The 13,854-nt window shown below is 37.2% G+C and overlaps 2 protein-coding genes and 1 long non-coding RNA gene across 4 annotated transcripts in view; 2 read left to right on the plus strand and 1 right to left on the minus strand.

Annotated features, from left to right (window-relative positions):
- Positions 1–190: 190 nt before the first annotated feature.
- Positions 191–7,807, plus strand: clk4a (CDC-like kinase 4a). 2 transcript variants are annotated; one of them, XM_065275303.1, is made up of 13 exons: positions 191–346; positions 710–867; positions 4,173–4,389; positions 4,982–5,072; positions 5,382–5,448; positions 5,555–5,671; positions 5,804–5,970; positions 6,084–6,178; positions 6,277–6,406; positions 6,494–6,576; positions 6,865–6,944; positions 7,099–7,189; positions 7,295–7,807. In XM_065275303.1, exons 2-13 carry the CDS (start codon positions 710–712, stop codon positions 7,436–7,438), a joined length of 1,440 nt encoding a protein of 479 aa, XP_065131375.1. In that variant the 5' UTR covers positions 191–346; the 3' UTR covers positions 7,439–7,807. The 2 variants fall into 2 exon arrangements, with proteins under 2 accessions (XP_065131375.1, XP_065131376.1); XM_065275304.2 differs by lacking the exons at positions 191–346; positions 710–867; positions 4,982–5,072 and having other exon boundaries at positions 4,275–4,389.
- Positions 7,808–8,984: 1,177 nt separating this feature from the next.
- LOC135762825 (uncharacterized) lies at positions 8,985–12,178 on the minus strand. Its single transcript, XR_010539370.1, has 4 exons — positions 12,028–12,178; positions 11,085–11,219; positions 10,792–10,875; positions 8,985–9,993 (listed from the first exon to the last, which is right to left on the minus strand). It is a non-coding gene; the product is annotated as an uncharacterized lncRNA (long non-coding RNA).
- A 1,245-nt stretch (positions 12,179–13,423) lies between these two features.
- LOC141280870 (collagen alpha-1(XXIII) chain) overlaps positions 13,424–13,854 on the plus strand; it is a 124,916-nt gene continuing 124,485 nt past the window's right edge. Inside the window, exon 1 of the mRNA XM_073812108.1 lies at positions 13,424–13,788. Within this exon, the coding sequence (XP_073668209.1) occupies positions 13,531–13,788 (258 nt within the window). The 5' untranslated portion in view covers positions 13,424–13,530. The remainder of the gene's footprint in view (positions 13,789–13,854) is intronic.

The raw sequence follows: 13,854 nt of genomic DNA on the forward strand, positions 1-13,854 counted from the left end.
AAACATTAAAGAACGCTTCAATAATTAAGGTTGTTGCAGTAGCAGATCAGCTCACCAATCGGTCTTTCTGCCCCTTGGTTGCGCGCGCACCCTGCAATGTTTGTAAACATGCAACCCCTCTATATATATAATTTTTTATGATTTTGAAAAAGTAGATATCTGTACCGCACGGGGGCGCTCTGTCTAGGATTACGTCACTGACCCTTTCTAGAACTTTCCGAATTTGACGGCCGCCATTTTGATCCCTTCAGACGATATCGAAGAAAGCAGAAATACCTACTCTACGTTGGAAATCTTCGTCGACGCAATACATCGACTATTTTGAGCATTTCTCAAGGCTATTAAGGTAATACTTTTATTATTAGTTAATTGTCATCAGTTAGAAGTGCGGTGGTTTGTTTATATAGGATATATTTATATTTAACTTAAAAGCGCTAACGTTACCGTTTTACCTTACGACAAAAGACTGACCGACTAATTTATTTTAAATTATCCAGTTAAAGGTACACTAACCGTGTTGAAATGTTAAAACGAACAAGATTTCAGTTAGTATTTGTAATTTTATGTTAAATATCGAAGCTTTTTTATGAAAAAAAGAAAGCTCAGAAATCAGGAAGACACGAGGCATCGGGAACACGAACGCGAACACCGAATCATTGCTGTATTATATTGTGTTACATAATGTGATATGTTTTGTGTGTTTTATCAGATGAAACAGTCGAAGAGAATGCGCTCTCCGTGGTTTAGCGAGGAGAGTTTGGAGGAGAAAGTGGAGAATAGAAAGAGACACAAGAGAGACTCACACAGCAGCGAGAGAGAAAACAAATACAGAAAACACCACCGCCATCATTACAACAACGGCGAAGGGTAAGAAACACAACACATCAGCACAACTCGATCAAACGCAACTCATTTACCTTTACATTTTTATCAGTATTTGTGTTCCCTGAGATCGAATACACAATCTTTACGATTTCTAATCTCTTTTACAACAGATTTGTGTATTAAATATTAAAACATTTGAATTGGTTTCAATCATCTACAATCAGATAAATAGATCAATCTAATCATCTTTATTTGAAAGCAGTTGATTTTAAATAAAATCATCTGGTAAATGAACAATATTTTTTTTATATTGAATTGTTAAGGAAGTGCGTGTTCTTTGACCATTGAATCCATATGGACTTCAGAGAGTATTGACTAGTAAAACTAGTCTTTCCAGTTTACAGTTTTCTTGAAAGACACTGTGTCCTCTGTGTTACTGTGCATAGGGTAAATATGTCCTATGCAAAGACTATATAAAATAAGCACTCTAAATATTATTAAATAACCATTATATAAAACAATTAAACGCACAAATAAGACTACATTTATTTAAAGTCAACATGAAATCTAAATTTGCCTTACTAACCATTTATATGTACGACGTAGGGGTGAATGATATGAAAATTTTTTTATCTCACGAAAGGATTCATTTTATATCATGACATGACGTGTTTATTATCTTTTAATAAGGTTTTTAAAATATTTAATGCCATTTTCATAATTCTCACGAAAAAACTATAAATGCATTAAAAAAAAGATAAAACCAAACACAATTCAAGCTCCCTTAAATATACATGGATATCAGCTGACGTCACTCACTTGTCTTCCGCCATTTTAAGGACTTGAAGTGGTCGCAAAAGAACTAGAAGCTATGCCTTCAATATGCTGTGAGCATCAAAATTGCTATTTTAACAACACTAAGAAGGCTCAACACAACATTATATTTTGCTCGAAGTATCGCCTATGTCTCTACACGTGAACTCGAGCATTGAAAACATTGTGTGTGAACAGAGAGTTAACTAAAAAGAAGGTTTTGAACAACTGACTTTGGATGATTTGGCGTCCGCTCGCCGCCTTCTTCCCAGTCAATATGTATCGATCTCCAATTGCGACGTAAGGAGGGAGGATTGTAAAGATTGATATCTCCTAAAGCATAGTTCCATAAAAATGCACGGATAAGTCGTTGTTTTGTCGCAAGTGAAAAACAATATTAAGCTTCAGGTTGAAAAAGGAGCCTCATATGATATTCATTCATTCCCCTTCGGAAATCGATTATTTACGTCTGGCAGAGATGACAAGCGGACACCATAACAGCCAAAGTCAGTTGTACAAAACCTTTCTTTTTAGTAAACTCTGTGTACACAAACAATGTTCTCAATGCTCGCGTTCATGTGTAGAGATCCAGGTGATACTTCGAGCAAAGTTTCATGTTGTGTCGCGCCTTCTTATGTTGTAAAATAGTGGTAGTTCGGTAGCAGCGGACAGCGGCTGGAAGAACGCATCAGGGATCGAGAAGGCATCACACCCTAACCAAGATATATTTTTTTAAAGTAGCGTTTATTTTCATGACAGTCGAGATGCGGCATGTTGTCTTTCGTAGCCCTTTACTGTATCCGTAAGAATCATAGACAGTAAAAGATAAGAAATCCGTAAATCGTAGCAAGGTAGCCAATGCTTGTCAATAGCCTACTGGTACTCGGTAGGTCCTAAAGATGGCGGCATGATGTAAAAGGTCACGTGACTGAAATCCATCTATAAACAGTCAGTGATGAAAGAATGATGTGCATTATATATCTTTTAAACATGAGTGACAGACAGGAACAAAATTAGGTTCCCCTTTAAAGCATTATGAAACCCTGCAGTTTCAGCTCCAGTCTACCTCACCATTATTTAAAAAAAATGCTACTTAAATGGGCGTGGACGCTGTGAGAAGAATGGCGATGAGTGGGTGGGGCAACTGAATTAAGCTAAGATTTACTAAGATTACCTAGCCTGGCTAACACCAGACCAGTCTCCTAGAGAATGAGATGTGGTCTGGGAACCATATGCTTATATTCTTGTATTTGAGGCGTGGTTTACGAAGCCGTTTATTGGCCACTACAAATCTCTATCAAATGGGTCTGGACGTAGCTCATTGGCAATCGTTTAAATTATACCAGATGACATATGTAGAGCGACATCAATTGAAACGTAAACAACTTTTATCGGTACGTTTGCACACAGCTGAAGGCTATGCCACTAAACCGATAGCTGTATATTGATATTGAAAAGCAACACAATTTAGTGGCACTGTGACAACCACAGTACAGGCATAATGATAATATGATAATAATAAATACCACTTACCATTTATAAGTTAATTGTACTTCGTCGACGACGATGCCTAGCAGGTTGGTCCTATGAATCTCCGTGGCTATCATGTCTTGCCATATCCAAACTTTCTAACCCACCCTAACAGCCTGTGACGTTTACACAATATGGAGTTTAAACCCGGAAGACAAAAATTTCACAAAAAAGCTAAAAATTAACTAGTTTGAACAGATACTAACATTGTCTTCTATGATGTGCAACACAACTAACTTTGTTAACATCTAAAAAAAAGTGTCGGTTAGTGTTTCATGACGCTTTAAGACCAAAGTCCGGATCCAATCTACTGTTACACATGCGTTTTTTCTCTTTCAGCTGTTTACTTTCTCTTTAGTCCTAAATTCTCGTGTTTATGAAGATACTTGCAGAGATGGGAATTTTGACACATATATGTATTTAAAACAAATAAAGCGACAAAAACGCTCACAAGCTTAATGAGCAGTTGATGCGCGACTGGCGCGCTCCTTTCACACAGAAACAGCCTGCGCATATAGCACTGTTGTTTGTGTTTTAATGGCTTAAAATCACTTAATTTAAAACTATGGTGCTTAAATACGTGTGCAGACGTTACGTTTTCGTGACCAGCATAACCTCGATGAAGACGATGGTCCAAAATCTCTACCTGTTGACAAATTTATACCGGTTTTTCATATCTACCAGTTTATCACCTATACATAGTACAACGTAGTAAATAACTGTGTACAACTAAAAAGGTTTTCCTTGGAGTTTTTTTTTTTTTACATTTATGTATGCAACACTAGTCTGACTTTAAGCACGAATGTGACATAATGACATCACAGATATGCTAATTAGTACGACAAGAATCAATTCTGAATCGAATCATGAGGGTCCAAATGAGTACGGAGCGCTTCGTCAATATAAGTTTTTTGGCTTCGTCCATTTTTGCTTTTCAGTGAAAAGGTCACGCCCTTTTGCTCTGAAGGCTCAGTACACCAATTATTATTATTATTTTTTCATAGGCATTACCTTGAGACCAGGAGCTCGAATGAAAAGCTAAAGGTCAAAGAAAAGAGAGAACATGAGGAGGACAGCCGTTCTGTCTGTAAGGACCGGTACCGAGAAAGATCCAGAGTCAGGGACCGAGAGAGAGACAGAGACTGGCATCATTACAGCAAATCCTCCGGGAACAGCCGACGAAGCAGTCGCCACGGGCACAGACGCCATCGCTCCCACTCGGTATGAGCACCGTCCGTCTCTTGTTGCCAAGGCAACTGTCCACCTTTCTATCTCGCTTTCTTTCTTGTATTATGGACTGTTGGAGTTCCTCATGTCCAGTATTGTCTGAAGGAATGTCAGCAAGAATGATGGATGAAATAATTACTTTAATATTAAGATATATATGTGCTTGTGAAGGGGGAATAAACTTGATCTGATAGACCAGGAAAACCACAGCACGTAAATTGTTTTAAGGCACCTCATTCACGGAGGGGGAGATTTAAATCTAAATGTTGATTTGATATTGATAAATTGTTGTAACTGTCTACTTAATGGTTTGAGAAAGTATCTCATCTGAAAATATGTTGCCATTGTTTCTCTTCTGTAACACACACTATGTGGTGGGCCCTGTGTGTATCTCGCGGGCTGAATTTGCATTGGCTTCTCCCTGTGGCCGGGCCTGGCTGCTGCGGGTATCTGAATGGGCCGAAACGCTTCTCCCCCACTCGTACTACCCTCGCTGAATGAATGAATGGCGCGTTCTGGTCCCCCTCGGTTCTTGTGGGTTAATGATGATGGTGCTGATGATGATGATGGTGGTCCGAAACCCCAGAGGAATCATCGCAGGAAAAGATCCAGGAGTGTTGAGGATGATGAGGAGGGTCACCTGATCTATCACAGTGGAGACATGCTAAGAGCAAGATGTATAGAATACACACTTTTCTGTTTCTTTCTTTCTTCTGTATCTTTATTTCTTTCACTGCTTATTTTTGTGTTCTGGGGTCAAACATTACTTGACATTATAGTTCTAGGCTAATTATGGGGTCCTGATAAATGCAGTTGTGACAACACTTAAACTTATCCTGATGTGTGTATCACCAGCCTAGCATTGTGTTTTGTTTGTGTATCATTTATGAATTGATTTTCTATTTTGAATGCACAGCGAATCTTTGATAGGGATGTTGACAGTACGTCCATTTCACGTCTCTAATGGTATTTCTTTAAACCCGTAGATGAGATTGTGTGCACGCTCGGAGAGGGAGCTTTCGGCAAAGTGGTGGAGTGCATCGATCGTGAAAAGTAAGTTCGTGTGGACTTCAAATGGGCATGCGGTGTCACGCTTGGTTGATTTCACGTCCATTAAAAGGCACTTTTGTGTGTTAATTACCTTATTATCTTATTACAGAGGAGGAGCTCGTGTAGCTTTGAAGATCATTAAAAACATTGATCGCTATCGTGAGGCAGCTCTGTCTGAGGTCGAGGTGCTGGAACAGATGAACTCGCTCGACTGTGATAAACGATAGTAAGTACAGATAGAAATGTATTTTGTATGCCAGTATGTCGTGTTACGTGATAAACAATTACACTGTACGTCATGCCAGTTCATGCAATGAAGTATTTCGCATTTGTTTACTCCTTTTTCTGTTTTTTCCAGTGCATGCGTGCGGATGTCTGACTGGTTTGATCACCACGGGCATGTGTGCATCGCCTTTGAGCTGCTGGGTTTGAGCACATACGATTTTCTAAAGGAAAACAACTTTCAGCCCTTCTCAATCAACCAAATTAGACACATGGCCTACCAGATCATCAGAGCGGTCAGATGTGAGTCATTACTCCGTTTGATTCCTCTTTTTTTGTGTATGTTGTGGAGAAAACAAATTATGCTATGTTTTAGTTATAATCTTTTGCTTATGTTTGCCTGTTGTTTGTTTCAGTTCTTCACAAGAATAAATTGACACACACCGACCTGAAACCGGAGAACATCCTCTTCATCAATTCCGAATATGACATCAAGTACAACCCAAAAATGGTAAGGAGAGTCAGTCACTCGATTTGATGTTTTTAAATCATGCATTAGATCCATCAATGCTTTTGAGTGCTAAATATTTATTTGGCTTTGATTCGCAGAAGAGGGATGAGAGAACGCTGAAGAATCCTGACGTGAAAGTTGTCGATTTTGGAAATGCAACTTATGACCACGAGCATCACACATCTGTGGTGTCCACACGGCATTACAGAGCCCCAGAGGTTATTCTTGGTAAGGAGCTATACATTTGACTTTTTGAAGCAAACACAATTTTTAGGATGGCATTGTGTAACGGAGAAATCTTTCTGGTTCTAACAGATTTGGGCTGGAATCATTCCTGCGACGTGTGGAGTCTGGGATGCATTCTTGTCGAGTATTATCTCGGATCAACTTTATTTCAGGTAATTGTAAACAAAACATTTTCCAGTACGGAAAAGGCATAGTTCACCGAAAAAGTATTTTGTATTTAAAAAAAATTGTAAACATACAAACAGATCTGGGTAACTATTCACTTCCATATTACTGTTTGTTCCTAGTATGGAAGTTAATGGTGTCCCAGATCTGCTTGGTTACAAATATTCTTCATAATATCTTTGTATTCAATTATCTATGTATGGTTAACTTTTTTTGCTAGTAACCGTTCTCTGTATGTATCACTTCTTGATTTGTCTGTGCTTTTAAAATTTTAGACACATGACAGTAAAGAACATCTAGCTATGATGGAGCGAGTGCTCGGCCCCATACCAACCCAAATGCTGCAGAAAACAAGGTAACATTTTATTGCAAATATTATATGAAAGATTGAAACCCTTTGTTTGCTTTAGTTCATGATGGTTTACAATTTGATCTTATCAGAGATGTTGCCAAATATTTAAACATTTTCAAGCCCTTAAACTGACATGGTCATGTTGCTTATTCTACAGGAAGCACAGATTTGTTCGTCATGATAAACTGGATTGGGACATTCACAGCTCCGCAGGACGTTACGTCAGAAAGCAGTGCAAGCCATTGAGAGTGAGTTTTATTTTTAAAGTTGTCATTTTATTTTTTCTTACTTTGGCTTTGATTTAGCATTTTTCTCAATACTTTATCTAAACAAAATGTAACTTCTTTCCAAAGCAATACATGACGACCTGCAGTTCAGATCACGAGCAGCTCTTTGATCTCATCGAGAGGATGCTTGAATTCGATGTCACAAAGCGGATCACACTGAGCGAAGCTCTCAAGCATCCGTTCTTTGACTGTTTAAAGAAGATCAAGTAGAAGTGCTGGGTCTCTCCTCTGCTGTTTTTCCTCTCTGAGAGAGGCCCTATCTGTTGACTGCATCAGTCCTCTATGCAGATGATAAGCTCATTGCTCATATTTATTGTGCTTTTTTTCTGTTAATCGTGCATTAGATAATGCTCTCCAGTTGTCCACTGATTTGTAATTTATGTTGTGAATGATTTTCATGATAGACTCTGATGTGTGACTATAAGGGCGTGAGTTTTGGGTTTTTGGCAGTTGTGTTGTTTATTGTATAGGATCTAATGTGTGAAATGTAATCATGAATCCATTAGTTTTGTGAATATCAATGTAGTGATTTGTAGGTATGTTTCCCATTTTTAAAAAATAAAAATGTATGGCCATTGACTTGTGTGAGATGTAATGTGTAATACAAACCAATAGGGGGCGGTAGATCACAGCTTTGGTCCTTATAAACAAAATTGTGCTAGGGCTTGAGGCAAATTATTTAATTCAGGGGTGCGTCTTTTTTTATTCAAGATTACAAAGATTTTCACATACTGTACAAAAATAATATTAAAAAAAGATCACAAACACGTTAATTTAAAAGAGAAACAGTTTTCTTGGCTTTTTTGTTCTTTATAAACTTTATAGATTTTAATTATATTTTAAAGACCGTTTGAAATTAACAAAATTAGTTTACGAATGACTCAATTTGACCTGATGAATATTACATTTCCCTAATGGCAAAAACAAATTAATAACAAAAATTCATGTTCATTTGAATGAAGTACAACTGAAGACAAATTTAAGTTTAGATTGCAATTCAATGTTACACTTAAAAATTGTAACATCTTATACCAAAATAATGATGAGCAGGGAGATAGAATAAGTGCACAATAGTCTCTTTTCCACAATTACAAAAAGAACATTTGTTATCAATGTCCAGATGAAAACTCTTCAATGTTTCTTTCGCTTGATATATTCTGTAAACAATTTTAAATTGTACTTCTTTATTTTATATATATATATATATATATAATAACGATTAAGATGTTACCACACAACAGAAGGAGGGGCTGCGTCCTTCGAAGGCCGTATTTGAGGGCCGATGACGTCACATGCAGCCTCCAAATGCGGCCTTCGTTTCCCCTGAAATCCATGGATCCTTCGCGGCCTCGCCTATCCCAAGATTCAGTGCGCACCTGTGACGTCTTGGTATTTTAAAATAAACGTTCATAACTATTCATATTCTCTAATATCCCGCAGGGCGGGTGTCAGTACCCGATGCGTGCGCCTGCCCTATCTGTATTGCGCATGCGCATAATTGCGTAGTAGAGAACGTCACCATTTCACTGTGCGATTGGTACCACGCATGTGTGAAACACTTTACGGCTAAGCATAACAACTGGCAGCGTATTTTTGTAGGCTACACTTTTGTGTAGTTAATAAAGACTCTTTTTAAACATATTTAAATGAAGACTTATTGGCAATTATCCAAAACCGCGTCCCAGCTAATACACAGCGGCTCATGGTTCATAATCGTTTAATCACTCTAACCTAAATGTCTTTCAACACAATAATAAACAATAGCAACTGCAAATTTATTAGTTTCAGTAAACAGAATAAATATACAAATCCATTTACATTTATCAGATGCATTTAACCAACGTGACTTACGAATAGAAACATTCAGTTTACACTTTTTTTCTGTCTCCATGCAAAAGTTTTCTATAATTTTTTACCATAATTTGCAGTAAAACCACGGTAAATATAAAATCAACCATGGTTTATTAATACATAAAAAATAATCATGCTCTTAAACCAACATATAGTAGTGCATTTTAGTAACCACAAATTTACCATGATTTAAAATAATATGGTTACCACAGTTTCATTCCAGCATTTCAATATTGTTACTGTAGTAGAACCATGGTAACAAAACCTTGAAATAAGATCTGCAGTTTGACCATTGTAAAACCAATGCATGTTTCAAGGTTACAAAAAATCCCTTAATCAGTCCGAGGTAACAGTGACTCACTGAGGAGAATATTCTGGAAACAAAACAATATTAATATCACAATAGCTCTAAGATAATACAAGTCATGTGTTTAAAGTCATGTTCAGTTAAAAGACAATTATTATTATTATAGGGTAAGTTGGCAGAATTTCAACCCACTTTGTGTTGTTACAATGTCTGTAATTTGTAAATGAACCATTTGGATGATGCAAAACATAATTTTGGCAAAGTACTGTGGATTAAAAAAAAAGGGAATAAATCAGCACAATTAACTCAAGAATAAAGAGGAAACATTTTCTGTTCAAATGTTAGCATCTATTGTATTTGTAACAATATAAAGTGGGTTAAAAATCTGCAAACTTGCGCTTTGGGGCAGTAATTACAATATTATATTTGGCAATTTTGTATGTCCATCTATAGTTGCCATCATCTAAAGTCTTTGTGAGTGTTGCTTCATCTATTGTTGCCATCGTCTTAAGTCTCTGTGAGTGTTGGCATCATCTGAAGTCTTCACAAATGAAGCTGGATCCAAAAAGGAGCTTCCGTAACCTCTAGTAATTTAAGGATGCGTATCCTGATGGGAAAAAAACAGGAAAGCAAAATTAGAAGGATTAGGATTGCTGCGGTTCATATTATTTCAAGCAAAAGTTTATGTGCACTTCTTATCATTTCATCACTGGAGAACAAGGTCATAGGATGTGTATGCGAATGCTTGGCTTAGAAGAGGTGTTTTTCTTGATTAAGACAGTAAGGTTAAGGTAGAGTTTAACTGTTTATGTAAAGTACAACTATGGTCTGATTCACTTTTTTTGCATTTCCTGGTGTGTAAGTGTGTATTAGTAAGTGTTAACGATATGCGAAAGGTACAAACCCCAAAGTAAAAGATGACACAAGTTATCGTCTCCAATGTAAATCTCTTTTCTTGGACAACAACAAACACACGGATTGTAGGCAACAGTTTACTTCCTGGGATTGGTGATGTAGACAAGACTGACAATATCATAATTCCTCCCACTTTGGCCTGTAAGTTTACTCCTGTTAGCATTGCATTGTGAGCGAATCTTTTAAACATGGTAAGGAGCGTCACAATGTACAGATTAGCTGGTCAATTAGGGACACAGAGCTTTTTAAATCACTGAGTTCTGTACAAAATCAATGCGTTTGAGGAAGGAGGTAAATCTAAACCTACAAAAATGTACGGAATGTGGAAAATAATGTTTTTTTTTTTACCAGAAACCACGCAAACACATTATATTATACCATATACACAAGATAACGTTGTTTTCAGCAATGAAATGGGTGCATTTTAAATAAATAAAACCACAACCATAAACATTTGAATAGCAATGTATTAGTTTGAGGTTCTACTTACTAGTCATTGGATTCATAGCACCTTAGAGATGTTTTCTGACAGGTCTGCTTCAACTATGCTGCATGGCCATCAGCATGGACAAATCTACAAACACAACATTTAATTTGTCACAAAGCAAACAATAGTATGCAGTGCGAGATTCATTAAATGGAAACAACCAAGAGCAGATGTAAAACACTGAAAAGAAAATAATAGTATACAAAAGATGATTGTCTGAAAAAGAGATGATTGATTAATTTATTGATTTACTGGTCTGTTTGTCTGTCTGTCCAATGTTATCTCAACTAACTTACCATCTACAACGAAGTGGTTGGCCACCTGCATGACTCTCTTCCAGTCAACCGCGACATCGACATCCCACTTAGTAGGTACTGCCGAAGGGCAGCATGAAATAAATACTGGTCCATGTTGGTCCTTTATACAAATTACTAAAAAAAAAAGATATCTTGACTCACCATATGCTGCTACAATGTTAACACATAGATATAATGATGAAAGACTAAATCAAATTAAATCAACTTTATTTACATTGTACATTTTTAATGTGACATGCACAGACAATGAAAGGTATTAAAACAAAGATGACATGACGAAACAATAAAAATAAATTAGATTAACATAAAAAGATAGAGATTAAAACACAACCCTACTGGAAAATCCAGCTAAAACCAGCATAAGCTTTAAGGTGGCAGTAGCTGGTTTAAGCTGGTCCTCCCAGCCTGGCAAAGCTGGTGGGTCAGCTGTCTAACAGCCTGACCAGCTTAAACCAGCAAAAACAGCTACCAGCTTATGCTGGTTTTAGCTGGATTTTCAGTAGGGAAACCAAAAACTTGAAATTATGAAATGTAGTGGAGTAAAAATATGATAATATGCTTTGGAATGTATGTTTTCCAAAGTAAAACACTTATTAAAAAAGGAATACTTTTATGTAGAAAGTAAAATACTTAAGTAGTGTCCACCTCTGGTATCAACAAGGATTGTGGTTTACATGTCACATGAATCTAGTCAGGGCCAATACACCATCAAATAATTGTAAGTTTAAACACTCGAAGTTTTCAGGTAACCGGACACACTGCATTTCATTGTAAGCCTAACCAGCCACCTAGGCTAGCTAACTACATGCTGATATGAAATACTGTATATATAATATTATGTCTTAGTGACCTTCTTGTTTATGCATAAAGAAGCCTGTATATCTGCATTAAAAACTTTTGAACGAACATTTCCGTCACTTACCTTAGCCTCCATATGTTCGCCGGTGTTGTTATATGACGCATTTCTTCACTATTTTTAAACTCCGGTTGTCGCGCATGCGTAGAACAGATCAGGTAGGGTCGTAAACTGTCGTAAAACACGTAGAGCTTCTGCGCATGCGCATAATTATGCGCATGCTTAAAACAGTTCGGGCAGGCGGCACGGATCGGGTACTGACAGCGGGAACAGTAAGTGACGCAATTTTCGCTTCGTGGACTTCAAAGGCTGCAGCCTTCAAAGACCGAGTCTCGCATTCAAAGTCCGCTTCCTCAAGATCCAGACCCTTAATTGAAATGCACCTTAGTCAATCAATGTTGTTCGAGAAAATTGAATGTCTTTAAGAAAATTGCTAGGTTTACTACCGTTTGTTTTTATCCAGACTGGTGCTGAAGAACGGTAATGTGTTTTTCCAATTGGTTTATAACTAATTTAAAATAGATAAAGAGTGTGTTTTGGTTTACTTGATGCTTTGCTGCTTTCAGGATAGATAAAATGCAAAACGGATGTCAATCAGAAAGGCACGTGCACATATTTGGCGCCTAATGATCCCATAGACTGTAAAAAATAGGAAGAGACAATGTTAATATGTTCTTTGATTTAAAATATTTTAATTTTGAAATTTGGATGAATGCGTAGTTTCACTTAAACGTGTCCAATGTAAACTTTATAAATGTACGTTTCTTCAGTTATAAGAACTTGACCAATGACCACATGGGACAAATTAAAAATGAATCCCTCTAAACTACCGTGTCATTACGGGATGACAATCTTAAAAACAACCTGAACAAACACTCTACAAAAGATGAAAACAAACTCAAAAGTGAAAGTTTTGACTCGGATTTTTCGCAGTTGCTTGTAAACGCAACCCTTACAAAAATTAACTATGGTTTTACTACAGTTAAAACCAAAAAACCATGGTTACTGTAGTAAAACCATAGTAACTACAAAATAACCATGGTTTTGACAATCATGGTTTTCAAAAACCATAGTAACACCATAGTTGGTGTTTGTAAAACCATGGTTTTGCTGATAGTAATCAATACACCAAAAAACCATGGTTACTACACTTTTACCACAATAAAACCATGGTTAATTTTCGTAAGGGAAGTTTTACGCTTGATATACTCGCACGGAGCGCAGAAAGTGCAAGAGCGTTTCAAAACCTACTGAGATCCCTAGCTAGATAACATCCTTGGGGTCGCATAGTCACGGCTAGCATTTCTGTCTTTAGGAGCACGCAATGTATTTCAGTGAATTTGCGCATAGCTGACTCGGCACAAAATCTTAAAAGTTCACAAGAACGCAGCACGCGCCCTTGACGCTCAGTCTAGGTAGGCTGCTCCCTATGTTTGAAGACACATCCGGCGTTCAAAGATCCGTGCACGGGACTCGGTTGCTCAGTCTGACAGCCACATCTCATCGATCAAGAACTGATCAATACACGGGTAACCTAACTATTGGAAACTAATCGGACACTTTTTCAGCATGGATCAATCTGCGGATAGAAATGTAGATAAACAAAACTCACCCAAGGCTGTTTATCTGCGCTATTTGGTGTCTTTTCCAACCTTAGTGTGTTTTGTGTTATCGCTGAGTTCCATCGCGGTATGTTTTCTGATGACTTTTAAAACGCATCAAATGGAGGGCAGAATACAAGAGCTGGAGATAAAGTTGAGTGACTTCTGTCAAGATTCATCTGTTTCCAAAGATCTGAGGACATCCATTGAAACACTTTTACAAGAGGCAAGCGCTTTTAATTCTGTATGAGTGAAAACTCTTAACAACATCTGAAATCTAACTTTTATTCTG

The sequence above is a fragment of the Paramisgurnus dabryanus genome, chromosome 16 (assembly GCF_030506205.2).
Source record: "Paramisgurnus dabryanus chromosome 16, PD_genome_1.1, whole genome shotgun sequence".
Taxonomy (NCBI): domain Eukaryota; kingdom Metazoa; phylum Chordata; class Actinopteri; order Cypriniformes; family Cobitidae; genus Paramisgurnus; species Paramisgurnus dabryanus.